This window comes from Eschscholzia californica, unplaced genomic scaffold (genome assembly GCF_041429995.1).
Source record: "Eschscholzia californica isolate CP2 unplaced genomic scaffold, dmEscCali1.0.p SCAF_4, whole genome shotgun sequence".
Classification (NCBI taxonomy): Eukaryota; Viridiplantae; Streptophyta; class Magnoliopsida; order Ranunculales; family Papaveraceae; genus Eschscholzia; species Eschscholzia californica.
The window spans coordinates 39,505,750-39,526,126 of NW_028238461.1; the positions used below are offsets into that span (position 1 = coordinate 39,505,750).

The 20,377-nt window shown below is 34.5% G+C and overlaps 4 protein-coding genes across 8 annotated transcripts in view; 2 read left to right on the forward strand and 2 right to left on the reverse strand.

Annotated features, from left to right (window-relative positions):
- On the reverse strand, positions 1-1,146 carry LOC147544609 (protein FAR1-RELATED SEQUENCE 5-like). Its single transcript, XM_086635739.1, has one exon. It carries the CDS (start codon positions 1,144-1,146, stop codon positions 1-3), a length of 1,146 nt encoding a protein of 381 aa, XP_086491865.1.
- A 3,967-nt stretch (positions 1,147-5,113) lies between these two features.
- LOC147544610 (putative polyamine transporter At1g31830) overlaps positions 5,114-20,377 on the forward strand; it is a 41,659-nt gene continuing 26,395 nt past the window's right edge. Inside the window, exons 1-2 of one of the 4 annotated variants that reach the window (XM_086634190.1) lie at positions 5,114-5,352; positions 6,008-7,794. In XM_086634190.1, coding sequence (XP_086490316.1) covers positions 5,350-5,352; positions 6,008-7,474 — 1,470 coding nt within the window. In that variant the 5' untranslated portion in view covers positions 5,114-5,349 and the 3' untranslated portion in view covers positions 7,475-7,794. Of the gene's footprint in view, positions 5,568-6,007; positions 7,795-20,377 lie in introns of those variants that run through there. The other 3 variants (XM_086634189.1, XR_015223343.1, XR_015223344.1) reach the window with 3 other exon arrangements.
- Positions 8,418-11,278, reverse strand: LOC147544611 (N-terminal nucleophile aminohydrolases (Ntn hydrolases) superfamily protein). 2 transcript variants are annotated; one of them, XM_086634192.1, is made up of 7 exons: positions 11,087-11,278; positions 10,662-10,821; positions 10,085-10,149; positions 9,584-9,973; positions 9,452-9,510; positions 9,023-9,127; positions 8,418-8,815 (listed from the first exon to the last, which is right to left on the reverse strand). In XM_086634192.1, exons 1-7 carry the CDS (start codon positions 11,141-11,143, stop codon positions 8,596-8,598), a joined length of 1,056 nt encoding a protein of 351 aa, XP_086490318.1. In that variant the 5' UTR covers positions 11,144-11,278; the 3' UTR covers positions 8,418-8,595. The 2 variants fall into 2 exon arrangements, with proteins under 2 accessions (XP_086490318.1, XP_086490319.1); XM_086634193.1 differs by having other exon boundaries at positions 9,584-9,984; positions 11,087-11,239.
- Positions 16,702-18,510, forward strand: LOC147544612 (uncharacterized). Its single transcript, XM_086634195.1, has 3 exons — positions 16,702-17,932; positions 18,016-18,087; positions 18,209-18,510. Exons 1-3 carry the CDS (start codon positions 17,216-17,218, stop codon positions 18,212-18,214), a joined length of 795 nt encoding a protein of 264 aa, XP_086490321.1. The 5' UTR covers positions 16,702-17,215; the 3' UTR covers positions 18,215-18,510.

Below are 20,377 nucleotides of genomic sequence, written 5' to 3' on the forward strand. Positions count from 1 at the left end.
TCACTTTGACTCGAACTCTTCAATGCTAAGTGTGTCGTAAATAATATTATGCAACGCAGTATTTATCTTCTTATAGTCTTTGTAGCTACTTAGTTTCTGCGGTATCTTCTTCATTATATGCCAAAGACACCATCGGTGTCTTGTATTCGGAAAAACTTCTTCGATAGCACACCGCATAGCTTGATCTTGATCTGTGATAATACCATCAGGGGCCTTACCATCCGTACAGTCAAGCCAAGTCCTAAACAACCAACTAAACGTCTCTGTATCTTCATTAGACAATAAACCACAACCCAAAAGGATGGATTGCCCATGATGACTAATGCCAACAAAAGGAGCAAAAGGAAGATCGTACCTATTTGTTAAGTAGGTTGTATCAAACGTCACAACGTCGCCAAATTCTTTGTATGCCTCCCAACTCCTCCTATCTGCCCAAAACACATTACGTAAGCAACCATCCTCGTCTAAATCCATACTAAAAACAAAACCATTAGTCTTCTTTTGCATTGTCAAAAAATACTGTTGGATAGCTAAAGCATCCCCTTCTCCAAGACGTATAGATCTCTTCTTTTGAATATAATTTCTGCAGTCTCTTTCATTTAATGGGACATTCTCATGTCCACCAGCTGCTACAACATGTTGCTTATAATTTCGGCTCACTTTAATTCCTGCCATATCACTAATTTCCAATTGTCTTGCCACATGTGCATTAATCTTTCGATTACATCTAAAGTGGCGAACTTTTCTGGGACTAAGAATATGATTGTGCTCTAAAAGAACACTAGTAATTTCGTATTTCCCACTTTCATTCAACTTCGAACAAATTTTGGCTTTACACCCATTTCGACTACTAGGTTGTTGTTCAATAGGATTGCTTCCTACTGATTTAGTTGTCCCACTTTTCACACATGTCAATGTGATGTATCGAACTACTCCTTCTTCTTTTTTAGTTGATCGTTTTCTGATTGAAAAACCTTCTTTTCGAGCATAGGCAAGACAAAGCTCATACATTTTATCTGTATTGCGGAACTCCAAACCAACAGTCGGTACTGTAACTTCGCACAAGTCTTCTTTCTTTTTGCCAATGTCATTCTCGAATGTTTTGTCAAAATGATCCACCTCCTCACTCTCTGAAGAGTTCAACATTTCTGCAACCAAAGACACATATAATCAATTTATGGCACAATCTTACCAAGTTCACAACTTTCAGCACATATATAACATATAAATATGGCAAAAAAAAAAACCATATTTCTTCAAGTTCACTTACTAGCACATATAGGTTCTCCGTGAAAGTAGTTTGGACTTGCCCCAATGAGACAAGATCTACTAAATTGATGTCTAGAACTTCATATGCAAAGAACAAAATACACCTAGATTGAATTACTATGAGGTATACCATATCTTAAGTGCATTATGTAACATAAATAAAAGCCAGAACTTGATCCCTCCGCTTGGACCCCTAATAGCCCTAACCTCCAAAATTAAGAAAAACACGAAATCTAATGATCATCAACAACAACAACAACCAATAATTCGACTCCATCGATTTTAGAAAATTCAAATCCATTTCCTTAACAAAATATATTTAGAAGTGAATCTATATAAAGAAGAACGTAGAAGAAAATCCATTTCAAAATTCTACCTAAAGCTTAATATTAACGATCACAAGTCAAGATTAGTAGTAGTCATTAAGCTTTTCATTTTCTCATCATTCTGGTAACCTTACTGTGCTTAATTCTTCAGATAGAAGGAGTGTCTCTTTCGACTTGAGGACTCATATACCGGAAAAGCAAATTCGACTTAATAATGAGCTGAGAACAGTTCAGGCAACTAATAACCATAAGAACCTACTTGTGTATTTTTACTTCTCGGAACCTGTTCTCAACTCAACGGCAGAAATTCTTAGTTCTAAAAAATTAGAGTTGAAAAGATAACAACAAAGTACCTTCAAACCAAGATGTTGTTAGGAAGTGGCGGGATGACAACACCAAGCTTGAAATCGAACCTAAGATGAAGCTTGGGTTCGTAGAGAGAGAGAGAATTAGAAATTTCTAAAGAGAGTTAGTAAAGAGAAAGAGGTAAGAGAGGTAGATGATGATAGAAGAAGAGATTTAACTCTTAATTACCTTTGTTAATGGAAGAAGGAAGAATGAAACCCTTGATTTTTGGTAGCTCCCAAATTCGGTTGGACTGCTATTTCGATTTTGCCCTAGAAAATGGATTGGTCTGAGTAATAAAAGCTTGGTTTACTAAAAGACCTATTTTGAATAGGAGTGAATTGGAGGGATCAAAGACGAAATAGCCAATTTTCCCAGCTTTTTGCTCCTGCCAACTCATGATGCATGCCCGGTTGGACTGCCAAGTCACCCGGCCGGGATTGAGGTCGGGATTCAACCGGGCATAGCATCATTTTTGCAGATATAAATGGGAGGAAAAAATAAATTCTATTTGGGTTATTTCCTTTTCGGGTCCCCTAGCTTGTGACCAACTATTTTTTTTTACCCTTGTTTTTCCTAAATTCAAAAATGGTCCCTTTTTTTAAACTGTCAGTTAATTTTAACAGTTGATTTTTTTGTTTCCCCAATTACCCTTCCTCTGAAAATTAATTCCTATATGTTATTTCATGAGATTCTTTTTTTTTCTTCATCTTCTTGTTATTTCTCTTCTTTCTCTCTAATATCCTCTCTTTGACTTCTTTCTATCTCTAACTTCTGCGTCTTTCTAACTTTAGCAGTTACGGGAGAAGGTATCTGTAACAATAGCAAATTGTTGTTGTTATAGGGTCACTTGGTATTCCACTTAATCGGAACACTCATCTTCCTAGTTTCTTTTAGAGGATTTGAGATACAGAGATAGAAAATTTCATGTTTTCTTTCCAGCAGAGAGCTAGAGATTTGATTGATTTTGCTAGGAAAGGTGTGTGAAACCTGTGAAAGAGTTCAATTTTGTTTTTTCGTAAACCAATTTTTCATTTGAAACGATGAATTTATACACTGGAGTTTTCGTGATTAGCTCTGATGAAGATGAAAACAATTAGGGTTGCCCAACCGAAAATAGTAAAATTTCTGGGAACTCGATGTTGTGTTTGTCGGTGAGGTTTCTGGTGGACAATACAGAGAAAAGCAGTAACATTTCTGATTTGACAAAGTCTGTCATACATAGAGATCATTTTGAATTTCTGATGATGATTGCTTGATCTTGGATAAGGATCTGGTTTCTACTTTGAAGCAATTCAGTAAAGAATCATATAATACAACAATAAATCAGTGATTGTCTTTAACCTAAATCTTGGATGATGTTGTGCCAATAATAATGCAGGAGTGATGGCAACCCTTTCTTGTTTCCTCAAGAAAGAACGCGTCGATAGTAACAACGCAAGAGTCGCGGCAATTCCTTCCTTGCTTTCTCAAGAAGAATCAGATTATTAGAGAAGAGTATTTGGGGACGATGAAAATGGCATTGTTGGTGGTATTTGATGGATTTGAAAAGCCACTGTGGGATTTGAAGAATGTCTCTCTATCGCTCTGGTTTTTCTCCCTAGAAATTCCCTTTTTTTGTCTTTTTTTTCTCTCTCTCTTCCTAAGCTGGTGAGGTTAGTGAGACCAGGTTGGTGAGAAAGAAACGTTGAGTTGACATTTGTTCGGATATCAGAAGATGTCATATGGTAAGGATAAACGAGATTAATTTTGTTGGAAGGGTAATTAAGAAAACAAAAAATCAGCTGTTAAAGTTAACTAGCGGTTTAAAAATAAAAAAAAATTATTTTTTTATTTAGAAAAAACAAGATGCCAAAAAAGAAATTGGTCACAACTAGGAGGCCAAAAAGGAAATAACTCATTTTATTTTAGGTGAATGGCATTGAATATTTTTTGTCAACGTTCGTTGTGTGGGGATGGTGGTGGCAGTGATTGTAGTTATGCTGACGATGGTGGTGGAGAACCAGAGAATGAAAGGTAAAAAAAAGTGTTTTAGTGAGAGGTAGAGTTATGAAGCTGAAGAAAGATAGATGATATGGAAGAGAGATAGGGTGAGGTTGAAAAGGAAAAAAAATAAGAAAGAAAATAAAAATTACATAATTATTGTAATTGCATAATGAATAATTTTGACAAAATTGGGGACTAAAATGAACCACTAGACACACTTGGAAGTCGTAACGAAAATCTAGACATAACTGAAGAACAAAACGGTTGACCGCAAATCGTGACCAAAACAACCAATTGGTTTCGAATCGGAAACCAAAAGGAATTAACTCAAATAAAAACGGAACCAAAAATGATAATCTAGATCTTTAAAATCCACCCATTTCTACTTAAATGAGGACTATCAAACATAAACTTAGTGCATTTGATTATGAAAATATTTTCTATAAATAATTTTGACAAAAATCGGGGATCAAAACGAACCACGACACAATTAGAAGCCTTAACGGAAGTCTAGACATAATTGGAGACCAATACGGCCAGTTGATCACAAATAGGGATCAAAACAACTAGTTGATTACGAATCGAGAACCAAAATCAATTAACTCAAATAAAAATGCTACCGAACAAAAAAAAAAGTCAACCTACATCTTTAAAATCCACCCATTTTCATGTAAACGAGTACTATTAAACACAACCTCAATGCATCTGATTCTCTTGAAAATATTTTCTAAGAATAAATTACAAACTCAAATCTTTAAGATTTGAATGATAAATACAATCAAACATATAGAATGAACCTAAATCTTTAAAATCCACATGTTTTCACACATATGAATATTGTTAAACACTACCGTCTGATCGCATTTGAGTCTCGAAAATATATAATCATAAATGTTCAAGATATGACAAAATCAAAAATAGAAACCTAACCTAAATCTTTAAAATCCACCGCAAATGAATGTTATTAAAATCAACCTAATTGGATTTGGGTGGAGAAAATAATATTTTTGAAGAACAAACTTCAAATCTTGGAGATTCCATACGAACAAACTATGACTAAAGTCCAATAATTTGGACTTGAAACTTCGAGGATTATTAGAGTTTATGTCACCATTATCCACCACATAGCTACCTAAGGTTGACCACTTCATTATAATAGTGGATGGTAGCCCTTTAGTCATTCAAGTGCACCACAGGAAAAAGAGCCTAATTTGTACCGTCCCACACTGCAAAGACCAAGGTCCAAGAGCAATCTTGAAAACAAATAGATCCTCCCTCTCTCTCTATATATATTGGAAAATGATTTCCTTTCTCTCTCTAAAACTTGTGAATAGTTAGTTACTCTTCCCTATGAGGTGAACTTTCATGCCCTAATCGTCTTTTGTGTTTAAAGATCTCCACCAATAACTAGTCCTCACCTTAAATGGTTAGTCAATCTCTTAATCCTTTAACTTCGTCTTTAATTAGGGTATATCTATTTTTCTTGATGGATCTTACATGCATATCTCGAGGATTACAAATTAAGAAGCATTTATAGGACTGTGTATTTTAAGGGTTTTGAAGACATTACTATCTGATCTGAGAGACACCCATTATCTCATTCTGTTCAGAAACCTAGAAGAAACTGAGGGTTTCAAACATGTAAGCCATTGAATAGATCTTTCGTTTCTTTTCTTTCTACTTCCTTATCAAATTTGTTCTAACTGAAAAAATTTCCCTCTTTTTTTAGCTTTAATGGCATTTCCCTTGTGAATCTGTTTGCAGTTTGAAAAGTACCCCTTTTTTACAATCACATAAATACTCTATCTCTCTAATTTTCTGCATTCATATTCAATTTCATATTGCTTCTCAAACTGAATTATTTGATTGGTTTAGTCTCTTATAGGAGTTAGATAATTCAAATTAAGTGTTTATTTCAAACTAAACTTGATGTTTAGCTGGTTACTTGCCTTAAAGATCAAACCCTTTAATTGTTTTAATCATCTTTCAGTAATTGCAAAATCAAGGTGCAAATTGGGTTTAAATTGTTCTTCAGGAAACTCAAAATGTACTAATTTGTTTGTTGAAATTTGTTATTGTAGAAATTGAGGACAACAGGAAATAAGCAAGCTTCTATTAAGATGGGTGAGCACAGTGATGTGCATTATGTTGAGGTTGATGAAAGGGATTCTCCAACTCTGGATAAGTTTAATAAAGTGTCTATGGTACCCCTTATATTTCTTATATTTTACGAGGTATCCGGGGGACCATTCGGTGTCGAGGATAGTGTACAAGCAGCTGGTCCTCTTCTTGCACTTTTAGGGTTTCTTATCTTCCCATTTATATGGAGTGTCCCTGAAGCTTTAATTACTGCAGAAATGGGTACAATGTTTCCAGAAAATGGAGGTTATGTTACCTGGGTTTCGTCGGCGTTGGGTCCCTATTGGGGTTTTAATCAAGGTTGGATGAAATGGTTGAGTGGGGTTATCGATAACGCTTTATATCCCGTATTATTTCTTGACTATTTGAAATCAGCAATCCCAGCTTTAGGTGGTGGTTTACCAAGACTAATAGCCGTTTTGATAATAACCGTGGCACTTACTTATATGAACTATAGGGGTTTAACTATTGTGGGCTGGTTTGCTGTGTTTTTAGGGGTTTTCTCGATCCTACCATTTGTGGTTATGGGACTCATATCAATACCTAGATTAGAACCCTCAAGATGGTTTGTCGTAAACTTTGAAACTGTGGATTGGGGTTTGTATTTAAACACTCTTTTTTGGAATTTGAATTATTGGGATTCAATTAGCACTTTAGCTGGAGAGGTGGAAAATCCGAAAAAGACTTTACCCAAATCTCTTTTCTATGCTCTTGTGTTGGTTGTTTTTGGGTACTTCTTTCCACTTCTAATTGGTACAGGAGCAATTCCACTAGATCGTGGTTTATGGAACGATGGCTATTTTTCCGATATTGCTAAACTTATAGGTGGGGTTTGGTTAAGATGGTGGATACAAGGAGCTTCTGCAATGTCAAATATGGGTATGTTTGTAACCGAAATGAGTAGTGATTCTTTTCAACTTTTAGGAATGGCAGAACGAGGAATGCTTCCTGAATTCTTCGGCAAGAGATCTCGGTATGGGACTCCCTTAATCGGAATTCTATTCTCTGCTTCTGGTGTCATCTTACTTTCATGGATGAGCTTTCAAGAGATTGTAGCTGCAGAAAACTTTCTTTACTGTTTTGGGATGATTTTGGAGTTTATAGCATTCATTAAATTAAGAATAAAGTATCCGGCAGCTTCTAGACCTTATAAGATCCCCGTCGGAAAAGTTGGATCAGTTCTAATTTGTATCCCACCAACTGTATTGATTTGTGTAGTTTTAGCTCTTGCTTCTCATAAAGTCATGCTCGTAAGTTTCGTTGCTTTGTTGGTTGGGTTTATTATGCCACCTATACTGAAGTACAGTGAGAAAAAAGGATGGTTAAAGTTTTCAGTGAGTTCGAATCTTTCTGATCTTCCCGATCTTCTTTCTCCTAATAATGATAATACTCGACCTTTCGAGTATTGAAAGAATTGTCCACTTCTTATATGGTGGATGATGATGTACTCAGTTACGCATTTCGGAGATCGTTCTGTTGTGAACTCCATTTAACATCAACAGAGTGTTGTTTGGAGCTGCTTCCTGGATGATATTCGATTGTGCAAAACCATCTGACTTTCTCTAACTCACAAGTTACAAGAACGACATTACGCTAAACTCTTGGAGAAGGGGAAGCATATACGCCGGACTTTTGTTAACTTATGTTTTTTGTCGTAAAATCTGTTAGATTTTCTTGTTAATGAATTAAATGTTGTTTTGTTCAATCTGATATCTTACATTATCTGTTCTAACTTATCCTTCTCAGTTTTGCTCTTACGGATTTATTATATACAACTAATACTGTAAACTAAAATGTCCACACATAGAAAAGGAAAACATGGGCGGATTTTGTTTTTGGTAATTTATATCAATGTAGCGATAAATCGATCTTAATTTCAAATACCCTGAAAGTTTAGTACTTGACATTTCATGTTTTGTGTTTCAAATGATGAACAGATTTTTTAATGAAGTCACTTTCTGTCATCTGTATTCTGTAGTACTCATCTGTTATCTTCATAGTAAATAATGTGTTTCCATTTGAAATACTATATTTGAAATACTATATTAGAAGTAGAAAAATACTTTGTTCTATTCCCAAGTTTTTCCGGATCATCTAATTTGCGTCCAATTTTAGGTCAACTGAAGCTAGATATCGTACCCGTTTTTGACATGTAAGAGTAAGCCCGACATGTACAGGGTTTTATTTCTCACAAAAACTCCACCATGTATTTACCCAGAAAGCCTCGACACTTACTAAGCTCAAACACACACCTTTAGCCAGAGTCCTGGACGTTCTCTCAAGTGATCTGCAACTATCACATCCACAACAAAAATGACAGAAGTTGAGTTGAGCTGTACATCCACAACAAAATGACAGAAGTTGAATTGAGTTGTATCAAAACTCGTAGACTCCCATAACGTGAGATGCATGGTCGATCATAAGATTTATTTATACATCACACAAATTATCCTAAGCATTTGCCTTTCGATTATAATTGAAACAAAGAAAGAAACTGAATTGCATTGTTAAAGTTGAAGCAAATGGTGATTCAAGGATAAACAGTGAAGACTTCGACATCATCCATGTCTGGACTTCTAACAGAGTACTGAAACCTCCATCCATGGCAGGCACCTGCATGTACACCACTCTTATTTACGGCAAATACGGCTCCGATAAAATTCGGGTATTTTCTAGTGATACGGGATATTGCATCTTTTGCTGCAAGTTTCGGTTCCATTCCTAACCTCATACTCTCCACAACTTGATAACTGAAATCAAGAAACTCATTTAGTGTGACATTTAACTCTTTCGTGTTCATTAGAAAATTAAATAAATAAATCGAATTCGCGACATAACAATGAGTAGGCAAAGTTTGAGTACTTCAGTATGTTTACTCGGTCAGTCATTTTGGATCATATAGAATATTAAAAATGTAGATATTAACTCAAGAGTTCATGGTGGTTATGAAATTTTACCATGGAAGGAAGCGCATCATGATATCACCGTCTCCTGTTGCACCACAAGCACCAATTTCAGAATCTGCGTAAGCTGATGATCCTGCTATTGGTCCATCACCTACCCTGTCATTCAATAGAAAAGTTTGTTTTGATGGGAATCAATAATGAAAATATAAATTGTTCGGAAAACACCGTACCAGTCGGGGGATTCCATGATTGGGGCGAAAAGCACGGTATCAGGTAAGTCTTAATTAGTGGGTGGGATGAGGCATAGCAAGAAGGGGTAGGTGGGGCTCTCCAAATATATATATATATATATATATATATATATATATATATATATATATACGTATACATATGTGGTTATATACATCTCGTAATAAATAATATGGGTGTCAAAAGTTCGATACTATCATGATTGAGATCAAATCATGAAAAACAAGTTACCTCCCAGGGATTTTAAAAGTAGCTCCATTAGTTGATGTACCGACTGCTATTTGTCCACTCTATACGAAAGAAATATGAGTATTTACAAAAACGAAGATAATTTCAATGAACTTGAAACAATAGATTACTTACTTCATCAATTACTGCCATGGAGATCGTATCATGATTGTGGTAACCAATATGAGATGAACTAGACTGATGATCACCTTCAGAACAAGTTCCAACGCTTAAATCGACATCAACTAAAACATCTTTCGGATGATATGGTCCACAACTATTTATCGGTAAGACATTCTTCCGGAAATTAGGTTGGCATTTTTCTTCTTTCCACTTAATCCATTTTTGAGTTGAATCTTCTGAACTAAGATCTGTAGGTCCTGGGAGACCCATCGAAATGGCAAAGAACGAGGCTTGGTCTCCGACGAGAAATGTGTGTTGAGTATGTTTCATCACTAGTTTTGCAGCTCTTATGCCATCCTTTACATGTCTCATTGCCCCAACAGCCCCCACCTCCATAGTCGTCTATCCAGTTCCTTACGAAATTACATAATGAACTATAATTTCTAGTGAATGATGAATTAATGCAAAAAAACAAAATGAAGAAAGAATAAAACGGTTCATTTTGGTAACTACCCCGTCCATGATCATGGCATCGATTGTAGTTTCACCATTCTCATCTGGACTTCCACCGGGGCCAACTGCTTATGAAAATCATGTTAACACAAAGAACGATTAATGTAGCTAACTGTAAAATTGAGCCTAAATTACCGAAATAATTGTATCCTCTCTGTAGAAATTGAGAAAAGCAAGGTTGTCATGGGAGAAAAGCGAGGTGAGGAAGATGTGTAATATGTAGCTACTTATACAATATCTCCCAAGGCTATATACATAATAAATTACTTATCGAAATCGAAAGATAAATGATAAATTGGTCTATTTTTATGATAGCATTGAAATGTATTTTGTTGACCAGTCAGAATTGGCTCCATTGAATGAAATTTCGGTAGACATGACAAATTTCTTTCGAAATTTATTTCCTTTTTTTTTTGAAATTTATTTCCTTGACTAGGCATTGTAAGAGAAACTTAGTTAAATTTCAGTAGGCACGGAAATAGAAATATTTCGGTCATTTTGATTTTATCGAACAAAATAAAACTCAAATTGTTGAATAAATACATCAAAAGGTCTAATTAGGTTTTCAGAATGTCACCTGTACCATCACACCTAAGTTCCTCACAAGCAGAGCAACCTTCTACCACAGCATCAATGGCAGATAATCCACTATCAACAGCTCTCCAAGCAGATCTAACAGCATCTAAGAAGGGCCAAGTGCTAATAACCAAAGGGAAATTAGTTGAATTTCCTAATACCTGATCAAGAAAAAAAAAGAGTAATAGTAGTAATTATTGAGATTAACCAGTATGTTCAAATGAAATAACACCCTAGAAGCTGAAAGCTCTGAAATTTAAACTAGGAGTGCACTGAAATGGAATGGACTAAACCCTAGAGACCCTGACCTATAAGACCAATATAGACTGAAAGAAGCAGAAAACTGTGATATGGGTATAAATCAATTTTAAGAACAAAACCCTAAAATGGAGATCAAGAAGTCAAAGATGGGTATATGATTCTTACTGCAGAAAGTGAAGAAGCAAAGAGTAGACTTGCTATGATTAATTTTCTGATTCCCATTTTCAGAGGACAAAATTAATAAATGAAACTTTCTTTACTTCCTCTTTCAGTATTCTTCCTCTGATGAAAATCCAGGTGAGGCCGTCTATTGTCATCAGAACCCCATTTCTTGGGGTCTTTTGACCTTAAGTCCCTAGGGCTAATGGGTAATTCAGCTTACCCCCTTTTATTGTTTTTTTTTTTTTTTTTTTTGAGCAAAACCATACTTTCATTCATTAGTGGTAACAATCACAAAGTTACATGATAGATAATTATTATTCCTCTCATCTGAAAACTTCATGAGAGTTACATAAGATAAGTTCATAGGACTTTCGAATACAAAGTGTCTCATGAAGGAAAAGAAATTAACACGACACTGTCTCAAAGAAAAGACCCTAAAGGTCGACAAAATAGAAATTATAATACAAATAAAATTGAAAATTAGAAGTGGTACTATGATGATACTAGTATTAATAACAATTCGATGAAGAGATAACCTAGTCAATTCCCGTGGTTTGATTTAATTCTTGTAATCCAGATCTTCGTTGTTGTTCATGTACGAACCATATCCGAAATCCATCTTCTCTTCTCCACGAATCACAACCATGTATAGATCGACTATGAAAACTTCAAAACCGTCCTTGAATTCGTTTTTAGAGTGAGAAACTCTCATCAAATCTGTATTTGATTCTTCTTCAAAACCGTCTTTATGTCGTGATCAAACCACCCAATGATGGAATTGTTATTAATGGAGTCTTCATCTTCTTATTTGTCTACTTCAAATTTTCTTATTATAGATCTAAAAGATAATACAAACTAAAAAAGAGAAAAATTCGGAGGAGGGAACAAGATCGAGTTTTCTCTCCCTGGTGAAAAAAAACGGTTATTCTCTCTCTACTTCAAACTTTTGTCTTAGAGTGTCCACCCCCTTTTATTGTTATAAGCGCCATGCTATCAAATAAACGATAAAGTGGAGCGCTATGAGAACTCTCCAAATATAATAATTGTAGGAAATTGAGTGAAGGCCAAGTTATAATTTTTATATTTAGGTGGGAAAGACAAGTTATATTTGTTCCATTAAACAACATATATCTGTGGTTTGTTTGATTAAAAATCTAAAAATTTGTATATTGTTTCGTCAAAAACCCAATATTCTTTGCGATATTTTTATAAGCAACTTTGAATTTTTTAAAATCTAATTGCAAGCATTTTGCTAGTAGTTGCAATCTTTTTATGAGCACTAAATCTCTTGAAAATTGTTGCAAAACTTTTGTAAGCAGTTACAAATTAAAAAGATACCCGGGGAGTCGAAGATAAAGCAAAAAAAATGAGTTAATTCCTATTTAGCCCCTACTTTGCGACTAGTTTCTTTCTTGGCCCCCTATTTCTTGTAAATTCAAATTTAGTCCCCTTTTTAAAGATATTCCTTAACTACCTTTCCGATAAATTTAAATGTTTAAAATAAAAATATTAAGAAACATCCCTCCACCTCACCCCTTTTTCTCCACCTCACCCCTTTCTCTTTGTCTTCTCCGACAAGGTCGCCGACCGGCGAAGGGGTTTCCTTTCGTCGGAGACCTTGAAGATTAAAAGAAAAATTCACTTCTCTCTAAAAACTCCGGCGAAGGGGTTTCCTTTCGCCGGAGATCTGTTGAACCAGACCTTCGAAGACCGGCCAAGGGAAACCCCTTTGCCGGAGTTTGTAGAGAGAGAGAGGGGATTGTTTTTTTTTTAATCGTCAAGGTCGTCGGGCGGAAAATTTTCCTGCCGGCAACCTTGTCGGAGAAGACAGAGAGAGAGGGGTGAGGTGGAGAGAGAGAGAGGTAAGGTGGAGGGATGTTTCTTAATATTTTTATTTTAAACATTTAAATTTATAGGAAGGGTAGTTAAGGAATTTATCTTTAAAAAGTGGTCAAATTTGAATTTACAAGAAATAGGGGTTTAGGAAGGAAGTTGGTCACAAAGTAGGGGGCCAAATAAGAATTAACTCAAAAAGAATTTAGTGATCATGTTTTGGAAGTTTAGTAAAAACTCCCCTCTAAATATTTTTTTTGTGAAAAAGGATCACACGATTCCTTTTAGTTTTTGCCTTTTTAGGTGTTTCGTAATTTACGACAACTTGCAAGACAATGGCTTGCAAGGGGCTTGCATTGACTTTGAAACAGTTTTGCAACAGCCTGTAAAGGGTTGCAAAAATATTGGGTTTTTTTACCAAACAAAATACAAATTTTTTGTTTTTACCCAAATAAATACAAATATTTGAGGTTTTAACCACATAAAATACAAATATTTGGGCTCTCAACCAAACAAACTACAAATTTTGAATTTTTAATCAAACAAAATATAATTGTTCTTTTAACTTACTTTTTTTTTAAAATCGGGTCTTTGGTCTAATTTCCTGATCATTTTTCACCCTAACAAAATTTTTATAGTAAGTATTGCTAATATTATCTTTCTGATTTTTTCATATCCTTTGCCCCTGAACTAGAGAAAATTGACATTAATTACATTGTGTTCCAAAAAGAGTGATATTATTTTAGTTGTGGCATATAAATTATGTGACACATATATAGTAGCTTTACACGCGTCTGACATTATTTCTAAATAACATCTGCATTAAATAAAACAAATAAAAAAGATCACAAACATATTAAAAAAACATCTAATATATGTAAAAACATACCACAGACAAAAAACATCATTTGACACAATATCAAAACAGATAGAAACATTGTCATAAATTAGAATGTATCTGATTTTGTAGAATTAACAACAGTTTGTAAAAAACAAACAACAACTTGTATAAAGCAACAACAATTTGTGTCGACCAAAGAAAAGTTTGTACCAAACTATTAGATGGTTGGTAAAAAGATGTGATTTATAAACATCCCAAACATATTTTACAAAAAACTAGATCAAAACAAAAAAAAACATCATCATAACTCAAGACATATCTGATTTCCTATAACAACTAACATTTTGTAGAAAATAGACAACAACTTGTAAAAAAAGACTACAGTTTGTAGAAAAGAGACAACAGTATACAGAAAACAAATAAACTTGTCAAAAGAAAATACCAATTTGTAGAACGATAACAACAGTTTGAAAAGAGCAAACCACATAAATATAATTTTATCATTATTAAGAAATGTGAGCGTTTCTCATCAAAAAAAAGAAAAGAAATGTGAACGTCACCTGCGTGGGCGAACAAAACTCATGGCAGTAACTGCTATTTAGTTACTTAAACTACCATAACCCGGGACGGACCTACCCAAGGGCACATGCTCCTACAACCCAAAGGTGTGTTGCCCTTAAAATAACATATCTAGTTATAAAAGACAACCTATCTTTTTAACTAGCTAGGCCCCAAGTAAGTTATACAGATAGGCTTGAAGGACATTTTTAAAGGCACCAACTTTTTAAGAGTCAAAAATACCCTTCATTCAATTAGAAATACCTAGTAATAATCTAACAAATAAATCAAGAACTTGAGTTTTTCTCATGAACGAACCAAGTTGGATTGTCGCCGCCGATTAAAATTTCTGGGGTTTGAATCGATTTTGGCTATAAGATAGGTTGATGTTTTTAGGTTTTGGTGACTTAATATATTTGCTTGTTGTTTGAAGAGGCTTTCTAAATTCTAGAGAGAAAGTTTTATATACTTTCAATGGAAGGAGAATTTGATAGTGTTTCAAGGTATAATCCAACTTCTTCATTGCTTTATTTTCATTGAGTTATGAATGATGGATAACAATTTGTTAGTTTTGATGTTTATGTTCAAACTTATTTGTTGGATTTATATGGAAGTTGTGAAAGTATAGTTGATGCAAGCAATGTGTTTGATAAAATGCTTGAAAGAGATGTTGTTGCTTGGAATGCAACGTTATTTGGTTATACAAGACGTAGGTTGGTTGAAATAGCTATAAAGTTGTTAGATGAAATGCCTGTGAGAAATTTTTCTTTCTTGGACAATCATGATTGGTATTTATGTTCAAATTGAGAATTTCATGAAAGCTTTGGAAGTTTTTCGAAGAAAAGTAAAATCATGGTGCTAGAGCTTATAAAATGACTATTATGAACTTGTACGGGTTTTAGCTAGTTTTTCGATACAACATTCTATTAGACAAAATATAATAATTTGTAACAAATTTCATGTTAAATCAATTCAAAAACTAATTTGCAAACCATTTGCATGGCATTGCAAGGTGTTTGCAAGGCTTTGCAAAGTGTTTGCAAGGCTTTGGAAGGCTGTGCAAGGTGTTTACAAGGCTCTGCAAGGTATTTGCAAAGCTTTGCAAGGCTCTGCAAGGTGTTCGCAAGGTTGTGCAAGGTATTTGCAAAAGTCATGCAAGGTGTTCGCAAGGCTCTGCAAAGTTTTTGCAAGGCTCTGCAAGGTGTTTGCAATTTGTTTGTAACGCTATCCAAGGTGTTTGCAAAAACCATGCAAGGTGTTTGCAAGGCTCTGCAAGGTGTTTGCAAGGCAGTGCAAGGTGTTTGCAAGACAGTGCAAGATGTTTGCAAGGTATTTTCTTAGACTAGGGTTAAGTTGGTCTTTTTACTGAAACTGAAAATTACATAATTGCCATCAGGGAGGTGAAGCCTAAAAAACTTTGATGAATCCTTTTTAACCAAAATCATAATTTCTTAGGGAGTTTTGGTCAAATTCCCCTAGTTATAAAGCCCCCTGCCATTTATTTTTTTTTTAATCCAAGACAACCGACTTTTATTTTATGAGAAATTTTATATATAATTACAGTTTTATTTGCTATACTCACTTTTTTTTTGTGTAGAAGAACTCCTATCTCTTTTGACATGAACAAAACAAATATGATAGATGTAATTATTAGTGTAACAAAGTGGTGAGTGTAGTTAAATTTTCCCTTATTCTATTTTCTAGTTGTTACACACAAATCTCCAAATGCATAACCAGAACAGATCCATAGATTTAAGCCTTTTTTTCCAATTTTATCTTGCTCAATGATTTTGTAGATTATTTCATCTTTTAAATGTTAATCGGCCGCAATAAAAAAAAAAAAAAAAACTTTAGGTTTTTTATCTTTTCTATTTATAATCGCTTTACATCTTAATTAATCGTTAGCCTACACTATTTTGAAATTTAATACTTCCAAGTTAAGGATTTTTTCTCTCTAACGATAATTTTAAAGATTATTGACTTTTACCGATACATTATGTACATATTTGAACTTTTCTAACTACCAAATATATTTTACAATGTCTCATCAAACAAACGATTGATTGAATAACAATATTTGATAGTTTTTAGTTTTTAATTTATGTTTTTTCCTTGTATTTCATATTATTCGTGCAAATTAGTATTTTACGTATTCATATTAGAACAAGTTGAATTTAAACAAGAAATATTAAATTTTCTAAACTAATTTTGGGTATAAAAATTTGGTATGGTCCACAATATATATGTATCTAATTGTGGTGTTATGGATGATCTCCAATGAAGTTTTCATTTACTCCTAAGAAAATGTGATCGAGAAAGCTAACAACTCTTGATTGGAGTGGTAAGAGGTATAATCTTCCACCTATAGGTCAAGGGTTCGAGGCACACGCTGAACAATTAAAAAAAAATGTGATCAAGAAAATTCTTGAGTCGGCGCACACCATTAGACTATATCATTTTCCCTATTGGGCCAGGTCATTTCGGGACAAACGGATACATTTCAGTTTTTTTTTCCTGCCATTAGACCCAACTATTTTGGCCTAATCTCTATTTTTATGAGGAATTTCCTTTTTGAAAATTGATTAGTTTTGATTATAAAAATGCTTATTGAATTGACTAAAATAACCCTATGACAAAAATCAGATCTTTCCTACTCGAATACCCTTGGCCTTGAACTTCTCCTCTAGTCCTAATGTATTCCGGTTATAAGACCTCCTCGCGTTCCTAATCTCACCGTCTCCAAACAAAATTTCCCATTCTCTCATCGTCTGCTTCTCTCTCCTTTTCTCTCTCTCTCTCTAAAATCTCTCCTTTGAAACCCTAGAAATCGATCGATTGTAGTTGTAAGTCATCTTCAAAAGCTAAAATTGCAGAGAAAAATCACTAATTGATCATCATTCATGGCGACTGCACCAGTGAGATCTCAACCATTGCACAATTTCTCATTACCTTGTCTCAAATGGGGTAGTAACTTACCTAGAAAACTCCTCGATTCTTCTTCTTCACAACAACAACAACAACAACAAGAATCTTCTTTACAGGTCGATCACAATTCTTCTTCTTCAGAAGCCATTAATGGATTCGAGAAACAACATCAGCAATCGAGGTTAGAGAATCGTAAGAGCTCGATTCCTTCTCGGTGTTGCAAGAACCGATCATCTCCTCTTTATTCTTCTTCTCTTGTTCCGCAGAAGAAGAATACTATCTCGTCGGAATCGGAAATCGGAGTTAATGAATTCAAGTACGGAGTCCGTAACCTTGCGCCGATTAAGGATGAAGCGATGGAGAGAGGTGGTGATGGAGTAGGAGAAGTTGGTGAATCGATGCAGAAGCCTTGGAAGCTTAGACCGAGAAGAAGTTTTAAGACTCAGACTGAGATCAATGGAGGAGGAGGAGCTCCTAAAAGTAGTGAGGTTCAAGAGAAGCAGGAGAATCTGCCAAAATCGCTCCGATTGAGAGGCTTTCTTGAAGGTCAGAATGTAGAAACTAAGGAGAAGAGGAAGGTTTGGATTTCACTTTCTCGGGAAGAAATCGAAGATGATTTCTTCAAGATGATTGGATCTAAACCTCCCAGAAGACCAAAGAAGAGATCGAAAATTGTTCAGAAACAACTAGACGTAAGATTTTCTGCTTTCTATCATCTCTCTCTCTCTCTCTAGATTTCTGTTTGTTGGAATTCTAATTCTTTGATAAATTGCAGAATGTTTTTCCTGGATTATGGTTGGTAGGAACTAGTGCAGATTCATTCGCTGTTCCTGATGCTCCAGCAAAGGTAATACCTTTTTTGATCTCTCTAATTTTTCTGTGTTTTTGGGTTTTACTGGTTGGTTCACTCTTTAAACCCTAAACTAAAACTATGAATCTAAATCTGATCATGATTTTTTTATTTGCAGAGATGAAAATAACCATGGCTAATTGGACTTTGATTCATAATTCATAAATATTTCTGGGTTGATTTTGAGGATGGACAACTTCTACATTGGGATCTAAATTACAGAGGTATAACAATTGGGATTCTGTACAAATGGGTAAAGGAAAGTCAGATTAATAGTATCTTATTGGTTTCTATAGTTGTGCTTGTTATAGCTGGTAGACGATGAACTAGGGTTCGTTCTTCTTGTTCACTAAGTAGACCTCTTATCTGATGTAAATACGAATAATTGGACCGATCAATCAATAGAGAGATTTTATGTTATGTTCTTTCGATTTATTACAGTATCTTCACTTTAACTGTTTCGACACTTTAAGCTAGATAAGGTTCGATTTTGAATCCTCAGGTGAGTCTGGGTTATTACGAAAACTTTCTCTCTCAACATAATCTATTATGGAGAGTGAGTCGGTGGGAGTTGAAGATAGAACCCCAAATCTCAGATAGTAATGTGCTTTGACGTGTGGCTTTGACCACTCGAATTGTCAACTATTGGTATTTAAAATAGCATCTTTGAATGGTGAATATCGGAAAAATCCTTCTTGGTTTTATTGTTATTGATCTGTTCGAAGTTTTGGTAGGTTAACCTTGCAAAATTATTAGATATTTTGCAGCTTCTTTCTTTGCACGAGCAGTTGAATCCAATTCAATGCAGCACCATCATGCCGATGACGTTAAGTTGTTTAACTTCGTCTTTTACAGTCTCATTTTACTTTTCTCGTCAAATCATGATAATTTTCCATATATGTCTACTTAATTCTGTTTCTTTGGTGTTTACTATAATATCTGCGAAGTCTTGTGCATGTTAGATTTGTATTGCTTCCGTTTTTAACTCTTTTCGTTTTAAATTTACTATAATGCACAAACACAATCTGTTATATCGATCGTTTCACAACGTCCGTTATGATAGTTTCTGTTTCATGCAGTAATGCACAACAAATGTGCTAGTATCTCATACATGATTCACTTTTCTGCCATTCGATAATTGTAAGCGAAGCTTGATTGCTATCGATTACTCTTTTATGCCATTGACAATTCCGCTTAATATATTAGGATGATCCAATTGTTTTGATTGTAGTCAAATTTGTAAGAAATCAGAAAAGATGATTAGTATACGGGTCTCTGAAGTTATTTCAAGACAATTAGGAATTTTCGCCCAGAAGTATTTTTTAGAATTCAATTTTGTTATTGTTTACCTGTAGTTTTCTGACTAGTATTATAAGTATATCTTTCTTTGAAATGCAATGCTTGATTCATTTTAGTCAACGTGGATTATGTCACAGAAATGAGACGCTTACTGCTATATACACATTACTAAACCCTAATCATCAATATATCTGTAAGAGAATTTCTGACTTCGAAGAGTTTTGAGTTTGAGTCAGTTTTATAGACTTGTATAAGTTAATATAGCCCGTGTTTCGTCTTTTTTTTCTGTCCGAATCTGACTCGACTACATTTGGCATGTTGATAAATAAAATCGTAATTCAAATGAATGAAGATGTATATATCCTATTCCAGACTGAAATAGGTCAATATAGTTCTGACCGAATCAGCTGTCTCAGCGACTCAGTTTCCATGTTTTGGGGGTGCAGTTGGTCTCTCGGCTCCATCTTTTGGTTGTTGTTCTATCTGTCTCGGTAGGCTTATGCTAAATTTTGACATAATTTGTGTTACCAATAAAAGCTCTTTGTACCTGCAACCCTTGGGTGAAGAGGTCATGGACTTGGTTTCCACACTCTAGGTCTTGGGTTCGAGGCGTTACGGGTTCATACTCCCTCCAAAAATATGTTCACGCTTTACACTTAAGAGCATCTCCAAAGCAAAATTCAAAAATCTATATGGATCCTTTTGAGTCAAGATTTAATTGAGATTCTCATTCTTAGGTGGCGAAAATGGAGATCTATAATTCTTTTGAGTCAAGATTGTTTTATTTACTTATATGACATAGTTATTTTTGTTAAAACAATTGTTATTTTGAGAATACTAGAAGACTTGATTTTTGGTTGAAACGCAAATATTGATGAGTTGGATAATTAGAGATATATCAAGCGGACACTCTAGAAAAGAAAAAATGTTGACAATGAAAACAAATTGATGTCTCATCCATAATCGAACATACCACTAAACAAATCAG